The sequence below is a fragment of the Orcinus orca genome, chromosome 4, assembly GCF_937001465.1.
Source record: "Orcinus orca chromosome 4, mOrcOrc1.1, whole genome shotgun sequence".
Classification (NCBI taxonomy): Eukaryota; Metazoa; Chordata; class Mammalia; order Artiodactyla; family Delphinidae; genus Orcinus; species Orcinus orca.
The window spans coordinates 154,435,610-154,460,130 of record NC_064562.1 but is presented as its reverse complement, the minus strand read 5'-3'; the positions used below and the strand labels follow the sequence as shown (position 1 = coordinate 154,460,130).

The 24,521-nt window shown below is 61.1% G+C and overlaps 1 protein-coding gene across 1 annotated transcript; it reads left to right on the top strand.

The window, feature by feature from the left end:
• Window positions 1-9,965: 9,965 nt before the first annotated feature.
• Window positions 9,966-23,423, top strand: FGFRL1 (fibroblast growth factor receptor like 1). Its single transcript, XM_049709200.1, has 7 exons — window positions 9,966-10,261; window positions 10,825-10,916; window positions 19,725-19,997; window positions 21,158-21,238; window positions 21,344-21,628; window positions 21,710-22,063; window positions 22,158-23,423. Exons 2-7 carry the CDS (start codon window positions 10,841-10,843, stop codon window positions 22,598-22,600), a joined length of 1,512 nt encoding a protein of 503 aa, XP_049565157.1. The 5' UTR covers window positions 9,966-10,261; window positions 10,825-10,840; the 3' UTR covers window positions 22,601-23,423.
• Window positions 23,424-24,521: the final 1,098 nt, after the last annotated feature.

Genomic DNA, 24,521 nt, shown 5'->3' with positions numbered 1-24,521 from the left:
GGGCTCTGGGTCCTGCACACAAGGCCCTAGCCTCGCTATGACAAGGGGCTTCAGAGACCTGCCAGCGGACCTACAATTTCCCGCCTGTGCGCCTCAAGCAGCACTTCAGAAGCTGCCCGCCTGCGTCATTTCTCGAGACCCTGCATGTAATCGGCCATCTCGCGTTCGCCAAGTCCCCTGAGGGCCCATGGCTGCAAACACTTGCATGTGTGAGTCGCCTGGGGTCTTGTTAAGATGTGGGTCTGGGGCTTCCCTGGCGGCGCAGTGGTTGAGAGTCCGCCTGCCGATGCAGGGGACGCGGGTTCGTGCCCCGGTCCGGGAAGATCCCACATGCCGCGGAGCGGCTGGGCCCGTGAGCCATGGCCGCTGGGCCTGAGCGTCCGGAGCCTGTGCTCTGCAATGGGAGAGGCCACAACAGTGAGAGGCCCGCGTACAGAAAAAAAAAAAAAGACGTGGGTCTGACTCTAGTCTGTCTGGGATGGGGCCTGAGACTTCATTTCCAACCACCCATGTGCTGCTGGTCCCAGGGGCCAGCGCCAGCCCCGTGGCCCAGTGCCTGCGGTGCACTGCTAGGTGCTTACCAGGCTCCTGCTGGCCGATCCTCGAGGCTGGGGCTCCCTCTTCCCAGAATGTGTCCGACAGGCTGTGCGGGCAGAAGAACAGCCCGCGTGCGCACGTGGACAGGCTGTACACGGGGCGGTGTGGCTGTCCTGCCCATCTGTCCCCATTTCCCTTCCTCGCAAATTGCTGCTCCTGAGCAGACAAGGGCCCCGGCGGGTTCTTGGGGTGGGGTGAGTGCGGGTGGTTCGGTCCGGCAGCAACACGTAGAACCGGCCCTGTGGCCACAGGAGCCAAGCCGGGAGGCCCCTGTCCCCGCGTGCCCCTGGCTCTCAGTTCTGCCTCTTCCCTTTCAAGGGAGAAGGAGGGACGCCCAGTCTTTAGAAGCAGGGCTGTTGCCATAGCAACCAGCCTCTTCCTCTGCCGCACTTGCCCAGCTCGAGGCCACCCATCCCTATGGTGTCTGTGACCGAGAGTCGCCGGCAGCACCCCCAGTGTCTCTCGGGGAGGAGGGGTCCCTCCCTCAGTGGTCCCAGCACAGGTGCAGGAGTGGCCAGCCCCATGCGTGGGGGGGCTCCAGTGAGGCCCCAGGAGAGAAGGCGAAAACAAAAAGGGGTCTCGTGCATTTTAAAGTGAGGTCACCCCCGTTCACACTTCGTGTGTTCACTCAGCAGCCAAGGCCGAGCGCATCACCTCAGCGGCCTCCCCAGTCCCTCCACACAGGCCTCTTGTCTGTCTGTCTGTCTGTCTGTCTAGCAGATCAACCTGATTTGTTTGTTGTTTTAAATAACAACTTTATTGAGACATAATTGACACTACTTAGAGCATATGATTTGATACATTTTGACCTGTTTCTGTCCATGAAACTCTGACACAATCTAGACAGTGGCTGTTCCCATCACCCCCAGAGGTCGTCTCACGCCCCCTCCCAGCCCCGACCCAGGCAGCCCCACGTCTGCCTCGGTCACTGTAGACCCACTGGCTCTTTCTAGAATGTGGTACAGACGCCGTCACACAGTTCGCACGCCTTTTCCCCCAGCACAGTCACCTTCGGACTCGGCTGCGTCGTTGCCAAGTGTCGACGGATGGTTCACGGCTTTTTATGGCTGATCACGTCCATCGTGTGGACCTAGAACGGTTTGCCCCGTCACTTGTTGACGGACGTTTGGGTAGTTCCCAGTTCGGGGCTGTTACAAATAAAGCGGCTGTGAACACTTGTGTGCAAATTTGTGTGGACATGTACCTCCTTTCCTGTTGGGTAAATACCTGCGAGTGGGACACTACATCACGTGACTCGATGACATGTGTGTAATTGGCTCTGGAAACGTGTTGCTTGCGGCTGGCTGTGTCTCGCCACCTCGCTGAGTGCGCTAACACTGCTCATTTCGGTGACGTTTTGTCTTGTAGAGTCCGTAGGATCGTCCACATAGATGATCTTGTCATTCACAAATCAGGGGCGTCTTACTTCCTTGCAGTCTGAACTGGTTTGACCCTCCAGCACTATGTCAACTAGCAGGGAGAGAGCAAACCCCAGGTCTGGTTCTCATTTAAGGGGTGAGTGTCATTCTTTAACAGTTAAGTATGATGTTAGCTGTAATGTTTTTGTAGATGCCTTTTCTCAGTTGGAGGATGTCCTTTTCTTTGCCAGTTTGCTGAGAGTTTTTTTTTTTTAACATCAGGAATGGGTGTTGGATTCTGTCCAGTGATCTTTCTGCATCTACTGAGATAATAATATGTTTTTCCTTTCTGTTGATATGGTAAGTTATGTTGATTGATTTTCAAATGTTAAACCAACTTTGCATCCCTGGGATAAACCGCACCTGATCATGATGTATTATCCTTTTTTTTGTTGGATTTGATTAACCAAAACTTCAGGTGTTTTGCGTCTGTGGTCATGACCGATACTGTGCTGTAGGCTTCTGTTCTTGTCATTCTGTATTTGCCATCATGGAATGAGTCAAGAGGTAGCCCCTTCTCTTCCCTTTGCTGGGAGTGTTTGCGTAGAATGGGTGTTATTTCCTCCTTAACTGTTTTGTAGAGTTTCTCAGTGAAGCCATCTGGGCCTGGTGTTTTCTTTTTTTTTTCTTATCAGTAAAGAAAATGAATTAATAGCTTAAAATTTATTCACACATAAGCACACATGCGCACAGGCACATACATACATAAATATACCCACAAAAAAATCCGACCTCAAATAATTCCTTGGGTAAGTTCTACCTAATACTGAAGGAACAGATATTTTCAATCTTATTCGAATTGTTTTACAAAGCAGAGAAAGAGGAAATGCCCCCCACTCATTTTATGAGGGTGGCATATCCTTTCTTTTTTGAATTTTTTAAATTTATTTTTTATACAGCAGATTCTTATTAGTTATCTATTTTATACATATTAGTGTATATATGTCAATCCCAGTCTCCCAGTTCATCACACCACCACCACCCTCCCTGGGCCTGGTGTTTTCTCTGTGGAAAGATTTTTAATTAAAAATTCAAATTATTTAATAAATACATTCAGGTTTTGTACTTCTTCTAGAGTGAGCTTTGGTGGTTTTTGTTTTTCAATGAATCTGTCCAGTTCTAAGGTGTCAAATGTATTGGCATAAATTTATTCACAATATTCCGTATTCTTCTTTTTTAAAAAAAATGTATTGGGGTATAGTTGATTTGCAATGTTCTTAATTTCAGGTGTACAGCAAAGTGAATCTGTTATACATATACATATATCCACTCTTTTTTAGATTCTTTTCCATATAGGCCATTACAGAGTACTGAGTACAGCTCCCTGTGCGCTACAGTAGGTCCCTATTAGTTATCTGTCTTATATACAGTAGTGTGTATGTGTCAATCCCAATCTTCCAATTTATCCTTCTCCTCCTTACCCCCACGGTAAGGGGTTTATTTTCTACATCTGTAACTCTATTTCTGTTTTGTAGATAAGTTCATTTGTAGCCTTTTTTTAGATTCCACATATAAGCGATATAATATGGTATTTGTCTTTCTGTCTGACTTACTTCACTCAGTATGACAATCTCTAGGTTCACCCATGTTGCTGCAAATGGAATGATTTCATTCTTTTTAATGGCTGAGTAATATTCCATTGTATATATGCACCACGTCTTCTTTATCCATTCCTCTGTTGATGGACATTTAGGTTGTTTCTGCGTCTTGGCTATTGTAAACAGTGCTGCGGTGAACACGTATCTTTTCAAATTCTGGTCCTATTCTTCTTCTAATGTGTGTAGAATCTGTCGTAACGTTGCGTCTCTTGTTCCTAATATTGATAATCTGTGTCTTGTCTTTTTTTTTTTCCAGATCCACGTATAAAAGATTTATGGATTTCATTGATCTTCTCAAAGAACCAGCTTTTGGTTTCATTAATTTTCTCTACTTTTTTCTTTTTGTTTTGTTTTCTATTTCATTGATTTCTCACGTGATCTTTCCTGTTTGCCTTCTTCTGCTTACGTGGGGTTTCATCTTTTCTCATGTTTTCTAGTTCCTTTGGAAGGAAACTGAGGTCATTGATCTGAGCCCCGTCTTTTCTAATTAGGTGCTTAGTGCCATAAATTTCTAAGTACTGCTTTAACTGTGTTCCACAGTTTTTGATATGTTCTCTTTTCATTTCCATTCGGTTCAAAATAATTCTTAATTTTCCTTTGGTTTCTTCTTCAATGTATGAGAAATTAAGAAGTGGATTACTGGGACTTCCCTGGTGGTCCAGTGGCTAAGACTCTGCACTCCCAATGCAGGGGGCCCGGGTTCGATCCCTGGTCGGGGAACTAGATCCCACACGCCACAACTAAGAGTCTGCATGCTGCAACGAAAGATCCCACATGCTACAAAAAATAAATAAATTTATTTATTTAATAAATAAAATATTTAAAAAAAGAAGTGGATTATTGGTTTGCAAACCTTTGAGGATTTCCCAGATACCTTTTGTTAGTGATTTCTAGTATAATTCCAATGTGGTCAGACAACATTCTTTGAATGACTTGAATTATTTAAAAAATATAGCCACCTGTGGCTCAGGAAATGTTTGACTCTTCTGTAAATATCCATCAGGCCAAGTTAGGTGAGAGTGCTCACATCTTCTATATTCCTGATGATTTTCTGTCCACTTGTTGAATCACATTTGGGCGAAGAGTGTTGAAATCTCTGAGTATAATTGTGGATTTGCCCATTTCTCCTAACCGGCTTTTGCTTCATGGATTCTTACCGTGGGCCATAGGTACATGCACATTTAGGACTGTTACGTCCTTTTGATGATTAGGACTTTGTCATCATGAAATGGCCCAGTTCTTCTTTGGTCATACTCTCGCTCTGAACTTTGCTTCGATATTAATACATCAGCCACTCAGTTATTCTGTTGAGTGTTAGCCAATTTATCTTTTCCCACCCCTTTACTTTTAACCAATTTGTGTCTATATTTGAAGTGTGCTCTGTGTGGGCAGCATATAGTTGAATCTTGCTTTTTTTTTTTTTTAACCCAATCTGGTAACCTCTGCCTTTTATTTGGATGTTTCAATCATATACATTTAATGTGATTATTGATATGATTGGGTTTAAATCTACCATCTTGCTATTTATCTTTTACTCATCTCATCTGTTCTTTTCTCCTTTTTTCCTGCCCTTTATTTTGATTATTATATTTTTAAATTATCCCATTTGTCTCTTTTGTTGCCTTCTTAGCTGTAATTCTTTGTTTGGTTATTTTAGTGGTTGCATTGGGATTTATACTATACGATTATTATTATTTTTATTTTTTTTGCCGTATGCAGGCCTCTCACTGTTGTGGCCTCTCCCATTGCGGAGCACAGGCTCCGTACGCGCAGGCTCAGCAGTCATGGCTCACGGGCCCAGCTGCTCCGCGGCACATGGGATCTTCCCGGAGCGGGGCACGAACCTGCGTCCCCTGCATTGGCAGGCAGACTCTCAACCACTGTGCCACCAGGGAAGCCCCTATACTATACGTTTTTTAACCTGTCAATATCCACTGTTGAGTGAGATCATACCATCTCATGTGTAGTAAGAGAACCTTAAAACACCATTTGATTTTCCCCTCCCAGCCTTTGTACTCCTGTGATCATACATTTTAACTTTTCATATGATAGAGATCACACAATACATTGTTATTTCTTCTGTAAGCGGATGATTGATTATCTTTTAAAGAAATTTAAATCATTAAAAAAGCATTCCTTCCAGCGGCTCACATAGTCTCCCTTTCTGGGGCCCTTCACTTCTCTGTGTGGCTCCTGGTTTCCCTCTGCTCCCATCTTCCTTCTACTTGGAGGATGTCCTTTCACGTTTCTGGTAGTACAGATCTGCCAGTGACTAATTCTTCCGGCTTCTTATGTCTGGAGAAGCCCTGTTTCACCCTTGTTTTCAGAAGACACTTTGGCTGGTAAACAGTGCAGGTTGGTGGGTTTCCTTTTCTTGCATTTTAAAGATACCGCTCCACTGTCTTCTTGGGTGCACTGTTTTCATTCAAGACATCAACCAATCACCCTTTTCTTTGTTCCTGTATAAAAATGTGCCTTTTTTCTCTGGATGCTTTTAAGCTATTCTCTTTAGAACTGGTTTTCAGCATTGAGGAGGACGGTCCTTGGTGTAGTTTACTTCATGTTTCTTGTGCTTAAATTTTGTCGAGCTTTGGGGAACTGTGGGTTTATGTTTTTCACTGCATTTTGGAAAATTCTGGCCACTTTTTCTTAAAATATTCTTCCTTTTCCACCTCTGTGTCCTCTCCCTTCGGGCTCCAGTTCCAGGTGTATTTCACTACCTGAAGCTGTCCCCCAACGCACGGATGCTTTGTTCATTTCTTTCAGTCATTTTTCTCTCTCTGTTTCATTTGCAGAGTTTCTGTAGCTCTGCCTTCAAGTCCGCAACCTTTTCTTTCACAGTGTTCTCTTGACCCCGCTCAGTGTATTCTGTATCTGACGCTTTGATCCTCCTCCCTGGAGTTCAGCTGGAGGCCTTAGAAAAGTCTTCCATGTCTCTACTTAACATACTTGCCCTGCCACTGGCATCCTGCGCACGTGGAATATAGTCACAGGAAGCGTGCCTGCTGTTCTCGTCCACTAATTCTATTGTTTCTGTCATTTCTGGGTCCTTTTTGATTATTTTTCTCCCCTCAGTCCAGGTTATCATTTTCTGCTTCTTTTCATGCCTAATAATTTTTGGTTGGATGTCAGACCTTGTGTGTTCTACCTTGTTGGGTGCTGGATAGTTTTGTATTCCTGTAAATATTCCTGCATCTGTTTCTGGGACACAGTTAAGTGACTTGGAAACTGTGTGATCCTTTAGGTCTTGTTTTTAAGCTTTGCTGGGCGGGACCAGAAGCGCGTTTAGTTTCGAGTTGATGTTTCCCTTCTACTGAGGCAAGGCCCCTTCTTTCTACTCTGACACCGCCTGAATTACTAGGTTCTCAGCTCTAGCTGTTGAATGCAGGCACTGTGTTCCTGCCCTGTGGACTCCCATCCTTCTCGGGGCTTTTTCCCCAGCCTTGGACGGTTCCTGTTCACTTCTGGACTGATCTGTACTCCGCTGAAGCCTCGAGGGTGACCCTCTGCGGGCCTCTGGGGCTACCTGTCTGCACAGCTCTCTCCAGGACTCTGCCCTGTGAACCCCAGCCGTCTTGCCCTCCCGGGACTCCCCCTCCCTCTGGGCTCTGCCTGGGTCTCCACTGCCGGCACTGCGCCCTGGAAACTGCAGGGGGGAGCAGGGACTATTTGTCTCCCTTCATTTGTTTGCCATCTCGCAAGGATCGCTGTCTCCTGTTGCGTGAAAAAAAAAAAAAAAAGCTGCTGCTTTTCACATGTATTTATCTCTGAATTTTTTAATTTTTTAACATGCGGAGAGCATGTAAATTTGGTCTCTGTCATTTCATCTGGAGCAGAAGCAGAAGCCTGTATGTCAGGGGCTTCAATTCCCTGGCAAGCACTTTCCATCATTAGAGGCGTTTCTCTCAGTCCCTACACCTGCTATTAAGATGCCTCCTCTTTCAGGGCTGCGGACACGCCCTCCTTGCCCACCCTCACCCGTCCCGGTCTCGCACAGAGCCAGGGCTCAGCTTCTCGTGGTTGACTGACGATTGTATGAAGAGCAGATAAATACTTCTTGGGGCTCGCTGTGTCCGGCAGGTGGGAGACAGAAACTCTTGCAATCCCCAGGATAATTCCATGGGGTCTGATTGCAGACGGGAGGATTGAGACCGGGAGGTTAAAAGGACAGTGTTTGAACAGGTTGCGTATTCCGGGCCCATTGTCATGAAGGGGAAGTGGGAGCCCGCTGGTGGGAGGGTTTCGTGGAGGAGGCGGCTTTGGAGATGCGCTCAGGCTGGCCTGGCGCCGCCGTGGGGAGCACCGCGTCCTGCACGGAGAGGCGGCCGCGGGTCCCAGGGAGGGAGGGAGGGAGGGCGGGAGGGGAGCCGGGCGGCCTCGGGGGCCGCCACGCTCCGAGCCTCCGCCAGGGGGCAGCGCGTCCCCGCTCAGGGAGGTGAGCCCCGCCCGGGACGCGCCCCTTCCCACGCGCACACCAGGCCACGGCCCCTCGCCTGCCAGCAGGGATTGCCGCCCCCACCTGGCGCTGCTAACCTGGCGGACACCCCTCCCCACGGCCCACCTCATCCCGCACACCGGCGCAGGGCCGCCTCGCCCTCGGCCCGCTTCCTGTTTCCGACCCCCACCCCGCTTCAGAGCCACCTTTCACACAGCTGCCCCTCGCAGCCTCCCACCTGCCGCAGCTCTTCACGCCCCGGTGGCGTCTCCTCATAACCCTGCCCGCGCAGCCCGCCACTAGCCCCGGACCTCTTCCCCCACATGCCCATTTTGTCCCAGAGCACCTGTCTGTGACCCCAGCGCAGCTGGCACAGTCCTTAGGTGGGCACTGAACCCGCTCTCCTGGCTTCCTTCTCGCTGCGGGGCCTGACTCCAAGTGCAGGAGGGCTACTCGGGTCTGCCAACGTCTCGGCCTTCACCCTGCGTGCAGGCAGGATGGGGGGGCGGGCCTGGCTCACCACCACCCTCCCACGAGGTGCCCACCCGGGCCCAGAGACAGGATTTGGGAACCGCCTTCTCACTGGCTTGGAAGAGGTGCGAAGCCGGTGTCTCACCGGGCCCCAAACCCTGATGGCTCACACCCTCACCCAGCTCTCCTCTGCCCTGGCGATTCGGACCTGCAAGGCCTCTCCAGTTCCAGTGTTCCCTGGAAGGCTTCCTGGGAGAGGGAACTCCTGAGAGGAGAGAGGCTGTTCCAGGCAGGGTTCCTGAGGGAGTAGCATGGCCAAAGGTCCAGAGGGGATGGAGGGAGGGCTGCAGGGGGTGGGGGTGGGGTGGGAGCTGGACACGACCCAGGCATCCAGGGCCTCAAGGGTGGTGGGGTTTGTGTTGAGGGCACTGGGGAGCCAGAGACCTGTCAAGGCTGTGTTTTAAATGATGATTCTCCGTTCCAGAGATGTGACAGTGGAGGGGAAGCCAGAGGAGCCTGGCCCACTGATTCAGGCCAGAGAGGATGGGGGTTGCTCTGCAAGACCCTGATGGATGGGAATAGGGGAGGCACGGGAGCCAGTGTGTGCACATGGCTGAACAGGAAAGGGAAGGGCAGCGGGGCAGTGTGGAGAAAGGTCCACAGGAGAGCTGGATTCTGCAGCGTGCGGTTCCAGTCCTGGGCATGCCAAGTGCCGCCTGGGAAATCTTGGGTAAATTACCTGACCTCTCTGTGCCTGCGTTTCTTCATCTGCACAGGACCTCAGTACCCCACATCACCTGCGACTTGGCCCACCCTGGAGTCTCTTGGGGCCAGAGCGGGGTCTTGGATCTCCCCTCCGCTCCCACGACAACCGGGGGCTCAGACCTCGGAGCCCTGACGGCCCAGCTGGGGCTCCATCAGGGCCAGCTCTGGAGGTGCGCGGGGTGTTGGTGGCCTGAAGTTGTGTGCTCCAACACGGGCGCCAACGGGTGCAGCTGTGAGGTGGACGCCGCGGGACCTGGAGGTGCGCAAAGCTGGGCTGGGCCTGGGCGGGGCTAGGCGGATGGCCGTGAGGGGGCGCGGTGTGTTGGACCTGGCTGGGGAGGGTGGGAACAGGCTGGGGGCGGGGCTAGGGGCGGGCCGTGCGGGGGCGTGGCTGGGCCAGGGGCCGGCCGGGGCGGGGCGGGGCGGGGGCGGGGCCGCGCCCCGGGGAGCCGACCCGCCCGCGGGCCGCCCGCACCGCGAGGGTTAAGGCGGGGAGCCAGGCGGGCGGGGAGGGCGCGCACGCCGATTGGCGAAAAGTTCGGGCGCGGGGCGGGGTGAGGGGCGGGGAGATGGGCGGGACAAGGGGGCGGGACGCGGCGGCCTCGGCGTGCCGATTGGCAGGAAGTTGTGTCGGGGCGGGGCGCGCGGCGGGCTCGGCGCTCGCTCCGGGAGAGTTGACAAAGCCCCGCAGGGAAGGACGCCTCGCGGCGCGGCGCCCCGGGCCCCTCGCCCCGCCGCCCCGGGACCCCGGCCCCGGCCCCCGGACCGACCCCGACGCCCGCCCCGCCCCCAGGCCCCAGCCCCCGGCCCCCGCCCCGGCCCCGACCCGAGCCGCCCGCGCCCAGGTAGCGCCGCCCCGTCCCGAGGCCGGGCCCGGGGGCGCGGGGCGGCGGGGTGCGGCGCCCGGGGCGGCGATGACCGCGCAGCGCGCCCCGCGGGCCCGGCCCTGAGCCCCGCCGCCCGCGAGCACCGCCGAGGTGAGCCCCTCCGCGCGCCCGCGATCCCCGGGGCAGACTGGGCGGGCCGACTCGGGAGGGCCGGGGGCCGGGGCCGGGGGCGGGGGCCCGGGCTGAGAGCGTCCGGGTTCCCGCTCTGCGGTGGGGAGCCGCCGGCACCGGCACGCGCCGCCGCCGCTCCCGCCTGGCCCGAGGTCCTGCCAGTGCCCCGCCCCCGCCCCTGTACCCCACGTGGGCCCCCCCCAACGCAAATTTGTCCGCTAATGGCGCAGGCGATTATCTGCGGGGCCGCCGGTGTTGTGTGTCCCGCGGGCAGGGCCCGAGTTACAAGAGCCAGGAATCCAGACGGTGTTTGGAGGGGGGGCGGGGGAGGTCGGTAATTAGTGTAAACCCTTTGTCTGCCTTTGATAACCACGGTTCCCCCGCCGCCGCTTCCTCCGCCCGGAGCGCGGCAGGGAAGGCGGGGCGGCCCGCACCCCGGTCCCCGCGACCCAGGGCTGGGGTGCGGGCGGCTCCGGGGCCCAAGGCGGGGGGCGGGGCGACCCCCACCCCCACGCAGTGACCGGCCTCCGAATACACCCCAGGTCCGCACTGGCCGAGATGACGCCGAGCCCCGCGTTGGTGCTGCCGCTGCTGCTGCTCCTGGGGGCCCTCCCGCCGGCCACCGCCGCCCGAGGTGAGTGCTGGCGCCCAGCCCGGCGCCCCGGCCTCCGCCAGCGCCGCCCCTTTCCCTCCGGCCCTGAACCCTGCCACAGTGCCCGCCTGGCGCGCGTGCCTGCGCCCCGCCCCTGCCTGCCCGGCTCTGCCCGCCCTTCACCCGCGGGGAGCCCCAGTGCACCCATGGGACACTGCAGCTCACCCGCGGCCCCCCCTCACTCACGTGGCTCCCCAGCTACCTGTGGGGCACCCCTCACCTATGGGGCATCCCCATCTCATCCATGAGGTCCCTCCAGCTCTCCCACAGGGTTACCCCTCACTCTCAGGGCACCCCCAGCTCATCCGTGGGGCCCCACGCTTGCTGGCCGGGTGGGCTCTGGCCCCAGTTCCCCTCAGGACATACGCACACATCCACACACACATCCCTGCAGTTGCGGGCAGCTGCTCACGGCGGATTCATGAGTGATGGGCTGTTTGGCCACATTGGACCCAATTAGGCCCCTGGGAACCTGTAGAGATCCCCCTGGTGGCCAGGGTTGGGTGTGGGGACAGTGGGGACATTCTTGGCCTCTGGGACTAATGACCCAGCCCTGTGCCCTAGGCCTGCCTATCTCTGGGAAGGTACAGGGTGGGGGCTGGGAGACTGAGTGCCCAGTGCACGGGGTCACTGCATGGTGGAGGGTCGGGGCCTGTCTTAATGCAGACCCTGAGACCACCTACTTCCAGCTACACACTACGTCTCTCGGTGTGCACCACACCAGGGTCTGGACGTGGGCTCACACACCTGCTGTGCAAGCGGGCAGGCCCAGATGCCTCCGGAGGGACCCCTGCCCCTGCAACCAGCCCCAGCAAGGGGCATCCTTGGCTGACGGGTGATGCGTGCCCGCAGACTCCCACTGCCATGCTCAGTGCTGGCTTCCCTCAGCTAGGCGGGACCTGCGGCCAGGCCAGCCCTTTGGGTGTGTTGACCACTCAGGATCGTCCTTGCCCTGTCTACCAGTCCTCTGAGGCTTCGCACCCCTCCCCCCGCGCCGCTGCCGCCCAGCGGGCGCACTGAGACCAACCCGGCCTTATATGGCCACGTTCGGGTGTGGGGTGGCGGGCGGCGGCCCAGGTGGGCCTCATGCCACAGTACCCACCCCACCCCCGCGGCCCCGCCTGCCCCGCCGGGGACTGGCTGGCTCGCTTGAGGGTGGGGGCTGCCCAGGCGTGGCTGGGACGGGCAGTGTCCAGGGTACTGCGGACACTCAGGTCATGCCCGGCAAGGCCCCCCTCCGCCAGTGGCCAGTGGCCTGGACTCTGATTGCTCTTTTATCTGCTTGCACTCCCCTATCCACGCACCTGCCTGTCCTCCGGCCACTTGGCCAGGGAGGCTCTGGAGGCCACTGGCCTGGCCTGGTCGTTGGCTGGAGCCGGAGGTGGAGTGGCGGGTGGCAGCGGGCCGTGGATGGCAGTGGGCGGTAGGGCCTGCCTCGGCGCCGAGGGGTCCCAGAGGGACCACACCCTGCTCTGTGCCCGTTGGCTGAGGCCTTGGGCTGCATGGTGAGGGCCTTGGCGGCAGTAGAGGGGTGGGAGCCCCTTTCCAAGGGCAAGGGCCTCTGTGGTTTTGGGGGTGCGGGGTCAGTGCTCTTCCTGAATTGTGCTGGCTTCTCCGCCAGGCCTGGACTGGAGGGCAGAGTCGTTGCAGGCCCTTCCCACTTGGCGAGTGAAGAGGCTGAGCATGGACCTTCTTAGGCTGACAAACCAGCGCAGACAGAGTTTGGGTGGTTTTTTGAAAGCCGTTTTCCCCGTGGTGTCACAATTTCCGGAATCGGTACATTTCTAGACTCCAATCATATTTTTAAAGTTCCCCTTTTCCCAAAGTTTCACAATCTTGGTGGGTTTGTCTTAAACTGTTTGTTTTTTTTCTTTTTTCAAATTTGAAAAAAGAGGTTGGCTTTCTCCATTTCCATTTTATTTCTCACAGTGGGAGCTCTGAGAGGTTCCGAATGAAATGCCTTTTACAAATTACTTTGGAAGAAGTCATTTCAGGGTTTTCTGAGAGGTGCCGCGTGTGAACTCCTCTGAGGATGGCGGTGCAGTGGACGGTCTCTGAGCAGCCAGCCCCGGAGGCCCCGCCCTGTCCCCTGGACCTGGCCGGTGTGCCGGGTGCCCTATCTCCCGCGGGATGGAGAGGACTTGGAGCTGCCCTGCCTTGGGGCTGTGGCGCGAAGGGTCTGCTGGGGTGTGTGAGTCGTTGGCGAAGCATGTGGCCGTCAGGGCGGCTGTGGCGTGTGCATGTGTGTTGTCTGACCTCGGCCTCTGGCCAGGCTGCAGGGGGCCTTCTCCTCCCCTCTAGGTCCCTGCAGGCCGTGCTGGCCAGTGTGCGGCCAGGGCTGAGGTGGACTTGTGGGAGCCCGGCCCAGGCTCTGCGAGCTGGGGATGTGGGCCAGCGGCCCCATTTACGTCTTGTCTTGGGCCCCACTCCTGGAAGGGAAAATAAATCACTGCCTCCTCTGGGGGGAGGAGGGAGCCGAACAAAGTGGCCTTTGGCTGGGCCAGGCTGAGCTTGGGCTGCCCGCAGCCTCTGTCTCCATTGTGGGGGGATCAGTGGGCCCCCGGCTCCCGCCCGGCTCCACGGCCCTAACGTGGTACATGTTGGTTTTCCCCGGCAGCAGCCTCAGCCTCTGATCACCTGGGCGGCTCGGGCTCGCTGACGTGCCGGGGGGACGGGCTGTGGCCGCCTCCCCGCTGTGTGGCCGTCCACGCTGGCCTCCTTTGCCCCACGCTGTGCCTCGCCTGGTGACTGCAGCCCTGGTGCGTCCAGGTGGCAGCCTCCGTCGGCGGGGCAGCGTGTGCAAGGAAAGCGTGTCCGCGCCCATGCCACCGTCCCCAGACCTCAGCGGCGCTGCAGCCAGTGTGGCCCCACCTACCTTGCCCATCACCCGCTCTTCCTAGTGGTGGCCACCAGGCGCTCCTGGTCAGTCCCAGCCTCGCTCCTCTCGGGGCCCAGGAGAGCAGGGGCCACCTGGGCTACCTCAGGTGGGGTCGCAGCCCGGGGTCCACTGGAGGGAGGTGGAACGCAGAGGCGTGGGCGTCACCCCGGGACTTGGAAGGAGAGGTGGGTGCTGGTCAGGGTAGGCAAGGACAGGCCTCCAGCTGGGGGGATGTCGTGGGCAGAGGTGAGCAGCTCACCGGGGCCAGAGTGGACATCCAGTGGACGCGGGCGCCTTGGTGTAGTGGGGTAGGGGCCTTGAGTGGGGAAGGGCTGGGCCGAGAGGCTGGTCAGCTGAGGGGGTGTCCTGGGGGCTTTTCCACCAGGACATTGTGGCCAGCCTTCCTGGCTCCAGCGAGGAGTCCCGGGGCCTCCATCCACACCCTGTGCCCCAACTGAGTGGCTGGGGGCGGGGCCTGGAGGCAGGCAGGGGGTGGGGTAAGTGCCTACCCCCCCATCCAGCGCAGACGGCCGCCTTGAGGAGAACTGGCCCAGGGTGGGGTTTCTAGGAGCTGTCCCTGAGGCACTGCAGGAGTTGCTCCAGCCTAAGGGCTGCTGAAATCCAGGGTTTCCCATCTTGGCAGGAAACACAATTGCTTTTCTTCCTGCCGGGGAGTTTATTTCATGAGAGATTTACACAAGCTGTGCGCTGTTGAGTGGCTGAAGAGTGAATAACGGGACCTGGGGCAGCAGGCGGGGCGGAGGGACCCCCTCTGGCTCCCATGATCCTGAGCCCTGGAGGAGCCGGGGCCTGCGGAGCGCGCTCTCCTGGTCCAGGGCCACTGCCAGTGGCTTCGGGGCTGCCCTCTGCACTCGTGCAGCAGCCTGTCCGGGTTCCGGCGGGGACTGGGGCTGACTCTGGAGCTCAGCCCGACACAGCATGTGCGCCTTGAGGGCCAGGTGGCCTATGGGGGCCTGGGGGCGCCTAGTCTGGGCCGGCCTGCTCAGGCCCCATGGCCTCAGTCCTGGCCTCAAGAAGCCCGCCGTGGGCGTGGGCTGTCGTGGAGCAGGTATGGGTGGGACGCAGGGGCTCTGGCCTGGGGTCGTGCAGGCCAGGCTGCTGGGTGCGTTGGGTCTTCTGCTGCCGTAGCCATCGCCCTCACCCTCGAGGTTCTGCTTAAACGCCCAGGGGCTCCAAGCTCAGGAAAATGTCCTCGTCTCCCCTCTGAGGTGACTCTGGTACCTGGATCGGGGACCCCTGGGGCGGGGCCCCTGGGGTGGTCTGGGCCCCGCGGCGCGTTACCCTGTGCTCTGGGTCCGGTGCCGGCAGGTGTGGGAGGCCTCACTGGACAAGGGCCTTCTCGGTCCTTTGGCAGCTGGGGGAGGGTCTGGGTCAAGTGACGTTGGTGAGGTGGGGGTGGATGGCGGGGTGGGCAGGGTCGGGGTGAGACAGCGTTGAGTCTGGTGGGCCTAGTGAGATCTGGACACCCGACGGGGCTGCCCGGTGTCCAGCTGAGGGAGGCCCGGCGGTGGGTCTGGGTGCTTTCTGGTCACTGTCCCGTAGGCAGCTCACATGGGTCCCCCCCCCAGGGAAGTGGCCCTGTCAGGGTGATGCTCTGGGCCTCACTTGTCGGTCCTGGGGGTGGTGAGGGTTAGGCGGAGGAGCCCTGAAGCTGGGGGGCCACTGGAGGTCCATCTGGGGGCCTCCAGAGAAGAGGACAGACCTGGAGGCCCCCGGTCTGCCAGCCCCCTGGTGCGCGGCTGGGCAGCCGGTGGAGGGGACGCTCCCGGCGGCTTGCTCGGTGGGTCAGGCCGTCCCTTTGCCACGCCCAGAATGGCCTGGTTTCTGGGGCAACCACCTGTCCTGCGGGTCCTACCAGTTCCACCACAGATCCCGTGGGTCCAGCCCCCGGGGCTGCCCTGGGCCGGCTGTTGACCGGGAGCCTGTATGCGAGTGTGGGTGTGCATGTGTGCCGAGCCTGCCCCCCTCGTGGCAGCCCTGGGGTGGGCCTCACCTGTGCCCCTGCCCTGGGGTGTTCCTGTCCTTCCCCCCCAGGCCTCGCCTTCTTGGGGAGGGTGCTGGCCCTGCGGCCTTCCCAGCTCACCCTGCTGCACCCGGTCCCCACTGTGGGCGCCCGCTCCCCCCAGAGAGTGCCTACTTGCCCTGTCTGGCGTCAGGTACCCAGGCAGCCCGGGTGGACCTGCCCCCTTCCGGCCCCCCAGCCAGGGCCCAGCGCCCCTCCCCACGCCTCTCACTTAGCTTGTCCTGCACAGCAGGACGGTGGCTCCTGGCTGGCCGCCCTCACCCCACGGCCAGGCCCATGCTGGTTAGCCCGATGCTCCCCCCACCTCCCCCGCCCCCTGCCAGAGAATTCCTTCCAGGCTGGAAATTTCTGGGGCTTTGCAGGGCTTGTGGGGGACAGAGCTGCCCTGACGAGCCGGCCGGTGCTGCATGCACCCTCAACCTCAGCTGTGTTTGCGGCTTCACGGGGTGCCTCTGTGGCCCCTGCTGGTCTCTGCCACATGGGCCCTGGGAGAGGGGCGACGTCTGGCCCGGCCCCTCTTGAAGGGAGCTTGGGGTCGGCAAGCCAGGGCCCACAGAACACCCCGGGCGGTGGGGAGGGGTGCAGCCCGACACTTGGGAACCCTCTCACCCCTGCCACGGCGTGAACAGGCGTGAACAGAGCGGCAGCGTGGGTCCAGATGGAGTGCCCCTGGGGGCGGGGAGGGAGGAGGGGGTGTCGGGAAGGTGCGCCAGGCTGCGCGGAGGCCGCGGGGCGGTGAGGTGTGGGGTGCTGAGCTTCGGGGCGGCCCCGAGGGCCTGTGAAGACGGCTTGGGGGTACGGGGGGGTGGGCATGGGGTGGGCCACAGCTGGGGGTCCCTTCTCTGTTCCTGCCAGCACCTTTGCCTCCCTGGGCCCCGGGGCAGGAGGGCTATCAGCTGGGGTTGCAGCCGGGTCTTGTTATACTAAATGGGGGAAAGCGGTGCTTCTGGCCAGGCAGGGGGAGGGGCTGTGGGCCTGGGCGTCAGGAGCGCTCAGAGGTGGGGTGTGTGTGGCAGGGAGTCTGCGCCCACTGTTGGGGTGTGCACCTGGGGGTCGGTGTGACAGGGTCTGTGTGTGACAGCAGCTCTGGATGGCGGCTGGGAATCCAAGCTGGGTTTGTGGGGCGCCCGGAGCAGCTGCCCCCCATTCCCCCCAGTACCCCCATTCCTGACCATGTTTTCACAGCTGAGGGTGGAGGAGGATGGAGGAGAGGAAGGGGCGACACCTTCCCTGCCCGTTACCTTGACGTTCAGCCCCCCTCTTGGGGTGAGACCCGGCCCCAGCCTGCCTTTGCCCCGTGTCTGCCATGCCTGCGCCGTGTACATCCTGCCTGTGCCCGCAGCCTCCTAGGGCCGTGACTGCGGGTGGGTGCAGGGTTGGGGCTTCCTGGAGGAGGCGCTCACGGGGAAGGCACTAAGGCTGCGTCGGCTGCCCCCACCCACACGCCCTCCAGGGGCCTTCGGGTCTCCAGCTCAGGCCTCAGTTTCCCTGTGGCTGAGGGGCGGGAGGCCTTGTCCAGGTGGAACAGCAGGGCTTGTGTTTCCCAGGCTAAATATAGAGCTGCAGCAGCCGTGCTGGCGGCCAGAATTCCCAGGAATCTGGGGGGCCAGGCCTCCCGCTGGTGAGCCTGCTGGAGGGTCTCTCGCAGAAGCTGGGGTGGGGGGCAGGGCCCCCCGGAGCCAGGTGGGGGTGGGGAGGGGTGAGGCTGGCCACAGAGGGGAGGAGGGCTGTTTGCTTTAGGACAAGGCTGGCTCCAGCCGGGGCCTCTGGACGGGCGCTGCCTCGTCCCCCTCACTGCTCACAGGCCGGCCCACAGGGCCACACTTCCGGCCCATCTGGCGGTCACTTGGCCCTGTCCCTCCACTCCGCAGGACCGAGGGTGGCGTCCCTGCCACCCAGTAGGTGCCCCCCAACATGGTCTCCTCTGGCGGGTGGGGAGAGGGAGGGGCCGCACTGTCAGGCGGGCGCGTTCTCTGCCACTGAAGCGGGCTCCTTCGGGGGTCGGGGGTGTTGAACCAGCCGCCAGCGGTGCCCCCACGATGCCGCTGGGACAGGCGGAGCCCCAGCAGGGAGCCATGCTGTTCCTCGCGCGGGCACCGTCCTCCCCGCGTGCTGTCCGGGCCATCGCGTGTGTCCGTGTGGACGTTTGTGGGTCCGTGTGCCTGTGCTTGTGCGTGTGATGCTCGCACCCAGGTGTCAGCCCGGGAAGGGCTGGGGGGTGCCCTTTTGTCCTGCAGCCTGGGAGGCCCCTGTGAATGGTGGAATTTCAGGCAGTGACAGGTGGTGGACAGGGTCTGCCTGGGAATGAGGCCCGGACCCTGGGCGGCCTGGGGGGCCTCAGAAGGTCCACTTGTCTGGGGGCCCTGAAGCCTCTCCCACTGCGAGCTGGGTAGGTGCCTGGGGGGCCCTGGAGACAAGTGAGTGATTAGGGAGAGGCGGGTATCAGGGGAAGCCAGAGGGCTGGCTGGCTGGCTGGTACCTCTGGCATGGCCTACTGTCCAGGGGCTGCGTGGAGGGGGTGGGGCCACCCGAATGGGGCAGGATGTGGAGGGGGGAGGCTGTAGAGGGAAGGTGCCTAGTGTCTCTGTGTCCCTCACACCCCAGTCCCCTGGGACCCCCTCCCCACCTGGGGCCCCAGAGAAGCTGAGCCCTGGGCTGTCAGCTCCCTGCATCCCAACGGGGATGGCCCCCTACCCTCCGTCCGCACCCCAGGCGGAGGCGATGGGGGCCCGTGCTCTGTGAGGGTCCCTGGGCGCTAGTCTCTGGGGGACCCGCAGGAGCACTTTGGCTGTGAGGCGGCAACAGAATCAGCGGCGACTGCACGTTGAAGAAACACCAGCTGGTTATTAAAAACACATGCCGCTCTCAGGCCCCGGGCCCAGCGTCTCAGCGCAGCCACGCCCCCGGCACCTCCGTGCGGCCAGGGCTCGGGGCGTGGCCTTCACGGCCTGGAGTGGCTGCCGTGTGGGGTGGGTGCCCCTTCCAGTGGCTGGTGGGCGGAGTCCTGGGAGCCAGGCCCAGCCAAGCCCCTGGGAAGGGCAGCCGGGTGCCCGTGGCTGCCTCTCCTGGTCCGGGGGGGCCGTCTGTGACCATGTAAGAGCCCTCCACCCTCGCGGTCCTCCCGTGGTGTAGGGGCTGCACACCAGCCCCAGCTCAGGGCGTCAGGCACGGGGGCACGGCAGGAGGGGACTGAGGGTCCACCAGGAGATCGCTCCATAGCCTTCTGATGTCCGCAGCGTCCTTTCCAGCTGGCCCGTCTCTCGCGCCCTCTAGGCCTGTCATCCCCATTGTCCCTGGGTGGCCCCGGGCCGGTGGGGACGGGGATGGGTTTCTTCCCGCTGGTGAAGGGCACCACGGCCTCAGCCCGGGACGCAGGCTTCTCCCAGGGCAGATAGTGGTCACCCAGGGCTGGGAGGCCCAGCTGCTTGCCCTCTGACTCCAGGGCCTTGGTGACCTGGTGTGGCCTGGCTGGCAGCAGGGAGGCTCTTGTCCAGGCAGGCAGACCTGGTTTGGTGCCGCCCATGTACACACAGGCACAGACATGGGCCACCAGACGCAGGGATGCTCGCACGTGCACACACAAACAGATGGGGTGCCTGCAGGGAGGCGGTGGGGGCCGCCCTCGCTCGCCTGCGGACGTGCGTCCTGGGCGAGCCGCATCCCGGCTCCCGTGCGGGAGCGCAGTGGGCCCTGGGTGAACGCCGCCTCCTGTGGTCTGGGAGCTGGGTAGGCGTATCTGGGTGGAGTCCCGGGGTGGGGGCCCAGCAGGGACAGCCCTCGCCCGGCTCCCAGTGCCCACACCTGCCTTGGCCCCGACCGACCACCTGCTGGTCCCCTCCTCCCTGAGCGAGCCCTCTGACCCCCACAGGCCCCCCGAGGATGGCGGACAAGGTAGTCCCGCGGCAGGTGGCCCGGCTGGGCCGCACTGTGCGGCTGCAGTGCCCCGTGGAGGGCGACCCGCCGCCACTGACCATGTGGACCAAGGATGGCCGGACAATCCACGGCGGCTGGAGCCGCTTCCGCGTGCTGCCCCAGGGGCTGAAGGTGAAGGAGGTGGAACGGGAGGACGCCGGCGCCTACGTGTGCAAGGCCACCAACGGTTTCGGCAGCCTCAGCGTCAACTACACCCTCATCGTGATGGGTCAGTGCTGGCCGTGCCAGGGCGGGGCCTTGCTGTTCGCGCCTAGTCAGCTCGGGCAGGGAGGCAGACCCTCCCTCTGTGCCCACCCTCACCCTGCATGAGCTTGGCCCACTGCCCCCGGGACCAGAGCCGCCCTGCTCCCCTCCCAGCCTCTGAGCCCAGGACACCACCCCCAGGCCGGGCCCCGCCCCCTCAGGCCTCACCTTGGGGTCCCCCTTCCTCCCGACCCCTTGTCCCCCAAAGTTCTGCTGACCTGGGGGCCAAGGCTGGCTGGGGGGGGCGGCAGGGGTGGGTATGGGGGCCCCAGGTGGTGGTCCCACTGAAGGGCAGCCTGGTGGGGCAGGCGGGCCGGCAGCCTTGGCGTCGGCCATGACTTTGAGGCTCAGGTTTCGGAGTTCAGAGGGGCCGCTGGGAAGGAAGGGCCTTCTGTTCTCCTCTGCCTCTGGGGCCCGGGCTTGGGGACTGGGCGGCGCCCCCAGGAACACGCCCTCCACTCGCTGGTACCAGGCGCTGGCGCCTCGCCCTCCCCCTGGGCTCCCGGGCGGGTCCCTCGGGGCAGGTTTCCTGGCAGCACAAAGGAGGAGCCTGACCCACGCACCCCTCCACTGGGTTCCGGGGTGGGGTCCGAGCGCCTGGCCTTGGTCCTGGGCCGTGGAGGCGGCGGCTGTCACTGGGGGGGGGGGGGCATTCCTCAGCACGCCGCCCCCCACCCAGGCCCCACAGGCCTTCTCTGGGCTGTGGAATGGGAGTACTGTGGGTGTCCCCCCCAGCGTCCTTTCAAAGGGCAGGACGACCAAGCGGTATGCGAGCCATGTCAGCTCACCGAGCCCTCGGCCCCTTGATGTGGGCTAGGGTTACTGCAGCTGCCGGCTGGGCCTGGTCGCCACCTCCCCCCGGCCCTGCAGACCCCCCGGAGCCAGGGTGGGGGAGCCAGATCTCCGTCCCACCCACGCCTGTCGGGGTCACCGGCACGCAGGGAGTGCGCCGGCGGGCGGCTCCGGCCCAGCTGTCTCTGGGACCCTGAGGCGTGGGTGCGCCCATGGCCTCCTGCTGGCGTTTCGAGAGCTTTCCCAGCTGGGCCTGAGGCTGGGGCCCGGGAGCCAGTCCTGGGGTCTTACAGGGGCTGCCGAGGCCCCTCTCATGCACCGTCCCCTCTGCAGACGACACCGGTCCAGGAAGGGAGAGCCCGGGGCACGACGGCTCTTCCGGGGGCCAGGAAGACCCAGCCAGCAAGCAGTGGGGTGAGCACAGGGACAGACGCCGCCATCTTGGTGGGGGGCGGGGCTGTGCCTCCCCCCAGTGCCCGCTGACTTCTGTACCCCGCCCCTCCCCTGCGCCCCGCGCAGCCCGGCCCCGCTTCACGCAGCCCTCCAAGATGAGGCGCCGGGTGATTGCGCGGCCCGTGGGCAGCTCCGTGCGGCTCAAGTGCGTGGCCAGTGGGCACCCACGGCCCGACATCATGTGGCTGAAGGATGACCAGGCCTTGACGCGCCCGGAGGCTGGTGAGCACAGGAAGAAGAAGTGGACCCTGAGCCTGAAGAACCTGCGCCCCGAGGACAGCGGCAAGTACACGTGCCGCGTGTCGAACCGCGCGGGCGCCATCAACGCCACCTACAAGGTGGACGTGATCCGTGAGTGCCGGGGCCGGGGGCGGGGCCGGGGGGGGGCGGGCTGGCGCCTGGGGGCTGTGCCCAACGCACGTCCCTGCGCAGAGCGGACGCGCTCCAAGCCTGTCCTCACGGGCACGCACCCCGTGAACACGACGGTGGACTTCGGAGGCACGACATCTTTCCAGTGCAAAGTGCGCAGCGACGTGAAGCCCGTGATCCAGTGGCTGAAGCGCGTGGAGTATGGCGCCGAGGGCCGCTACAACTCCACCATCGACGTGGGCGGCCAGAAGTTCGTGGTGCTGCCCACGGGTGACGTGTGGTCGCGGCCCGACGGCTCCTACCTCAACAAGCTGCTCATCACTCGCGCGCGCCAGGACGACGCGGGCATGTACATCTGCCTGGGCGCCAACACCATGGGCTACAGCTTTCGCAGCGCCTTCCTAACCGTGCTGCCCGGTGCGTGGGCCCCGCCCTGCCCCGCCCCGCCCCACCCGGGCCACGCCCACACGTGACGCTCCCCTCCCCGCCCCCTCCTCGGTTTCTCCTGCAGACCCCAAGCCGCCAGGGCCGCCCGTGGCCCCCTCGTCCTCCACCACCAGCCTGCCGTGGCCAGTGGTCATCGGCATCCCAGCCGGCGCCGTGTTCATCCTGGGCACCGTGCTCCTGTGGCTCTGCCAGGCCAAGAAGAAGCCATGCGCCCCCGCGCCCGCCCCTCCGGTGCCTGCACATCGCCCGCCCGCGACGGCCCGCGACCGCGGCGGGGACAAGGACCTGCCAGCACCCCCCACCCTTGGTGCCGGCCCCGGTGTGGGGCTGTGTGAGGAACTCGGGTCCCCGGCGGCCCCCCAGCACCTGCTGGGCCCGGGCTCAGCCGCCGGCCCCAAGCTTTACCCCAAACTCTACACGGACACGCACACGCACACGCACTCACACACGCATTCGCACGTGGAGGGCAAGGTCCACCAGCATCAACACATCCACTACCAGTGCTAGGCTGCCTCGGGGTGGGCTTGCGGAGGCCCGGCCAGCCGCGCAGGCTTGGGGCGAGGCCACAGAGGAAGACGGACTGCGGGTGCGAGGCGCCCCACGTGAGACACACACACACCTGGACGCACACACATGCATGACATACCTCTGGACACACACACAGAATTACACACACACACACACACACACACACACTCAGATTAAGAAGCCTTTGGGAAGGTCTGTATTGTAACTCTGCAGTGCGCATGTAGCGATGGGCTAGCTCATGAAGGAATCCCTTGGCCCCGTGATAAGGATTTCATGGGGGCCATGGTCACCCCCCCACCCCGGCCTGGCAGGAGATCTGAGAGGCACCCTGGCTTTGCAAACCAAAAACTCCGACCCCTTCCCTACGCCTGCCCGCCTGTGTCCCTGCCCAGGCTATTTTTGCCACCACCTGTCCTGGGTGTCCAGGAGTCCACCAGTGCCCTGGGCAGGGGGGTCGGGCGGAGCAGCCCTAGGCTCCATCCTGAGAGGCCGGAGCTGGCTGGGGGTGCCTCCCGTCCCACTGCCAGAGAGAAGGGGCCCTTGATATTTATATTTAAGAAATTAAGATAATAATATTAATAATGATGAAAGGAGGGCTGGGCCACAGAGACTTGGCCTCTCCTGAGGCCCAGGACCCACCTGGCCTTTTGGCCACACTGGATGTCCACCTCGGGGCCGGGCATCCATCGCCCCACTCCCCGTGGCGGCCCCAGGCCTCTGTAATTTTATATAGAGTTTGAGCTGAAGCTTCGTATATTTAATTTATTTTGTTAAACAAGAAAATGTGCATTCTTTCCTCTAAGCTGGTGTTTCTTTCTGTGTCTGCATCTGTGTGTGCCCGTGTGCCTGTTTATATCTTCCTGTGTCTGCATCTGTGTGTGCCCGTGTGCCTGTTTATATCTTCCTGTGTCTGCATCTGTGCGTGCCCGTGTGCCTGTTTATATCTTCCTGTGTCTGCATCTGTGCGTGCCCGTGTGCCTGTTTATAGGACGGATGGGGGAGCTCTCGAACCCCATCACCAGGCCTTAGGCTCGGGGGCCGAGGCCTGAGGGTCCCCAGGGCCCGCCATCAGCGCTCTGAGCCGGAGGACTCTTCCCCACTCACCTGCACGCGCCTCCTTGGCCAGCCAGAGTCCTGCACATCTGGCCTGGGGGGCCCCCCCTCTCTGTGCTGGTGTGGTCCCCCAGCCCTCAGTGCAGGGCCCGTGTTTCTCCCGTCCCACATTCTGGGGTTCCCTGCGTGGCCTTGGTGGGGAGGTGGGCTAGGGCCAGTTGCCTGCAGGGCACCGTCCACCCTGGATGTGCACCCGTGGCCTCGCTCTCCTCACCCAGCCAGCAGGCAGGGGTTGGGTTTCCCCTGGCCCAGAGGTTCTGGAGCATCTTAAGAAAGGCACTGAGAGCTGGTGTGATTCTAGCAAAGGCCCCGGCGCAGCGTGTCCGAAGAGCGGCAGGAGGGGCGAGGCTGAGCCGCTGGCTCTCAGTGCTTCAGGAGACAAGCCCAGGCTCTGCCTGACCTGCCCGTCGGGATGCCCACCATTCTGCCCAGGCAGTGCTGGGCCCACGGCTGGGGCCGAGTCTCCCCTCCCCCGTGCCTCGGCAGTGAGCTGCCGTCTGCCCCCGCCTCCTCCCCAGCGCCAGGCTGGGTCACCTCCCTCTGCTCTCGTCTCCCAGGGCTCAGTCCCCAGTCCCCTTGCCCTTCCTCCGCTGGGACCCCCATGCAGTGCAGGATGGGATCCCCTGTCCTTCTCAATCTCCCCCCATTCTTCGGCTTCCCAGGGTGGGCCCCACTCCTGTCTCTTAGGAGGCAGGGGCTAGCTCTGAGGTAAGCCCCGCTGGGGTGGTCCTGACTCCGTGGGCAGTGACCAAGCTCTGGCCTGGTGATGGAGACCACCTAGAGTGGA

What these genes read in the sequence shown, in the direction of transcription:
- FGFRL1 (XM_049709200.1), top strand. Translation starts at nt 10,841, where the DNA reads ATGACGCCGAGCCCCGCGTTGGTGCTGCCGCTGCTGCTGCTCCTGGGG. An exon ending in GCCGGCCACCGCCGCCCGAG is followed by an intron (nt 10,917 to 19,724) that starts GTGAGTGCTGGC and finishes TGACCCCCACAG; the next exon opens with GCCCCCCGAGGATGGCGGAC. An exon ending in CTACAAGGTGGACGTGATCC is followed by an intron (nt 21,629 to 21,709) that starts GTGAGTGCCGGG and finishes GTCCCTGCGCAG; the next exon opens with AGCGGACGCGCTCCAAGCCT.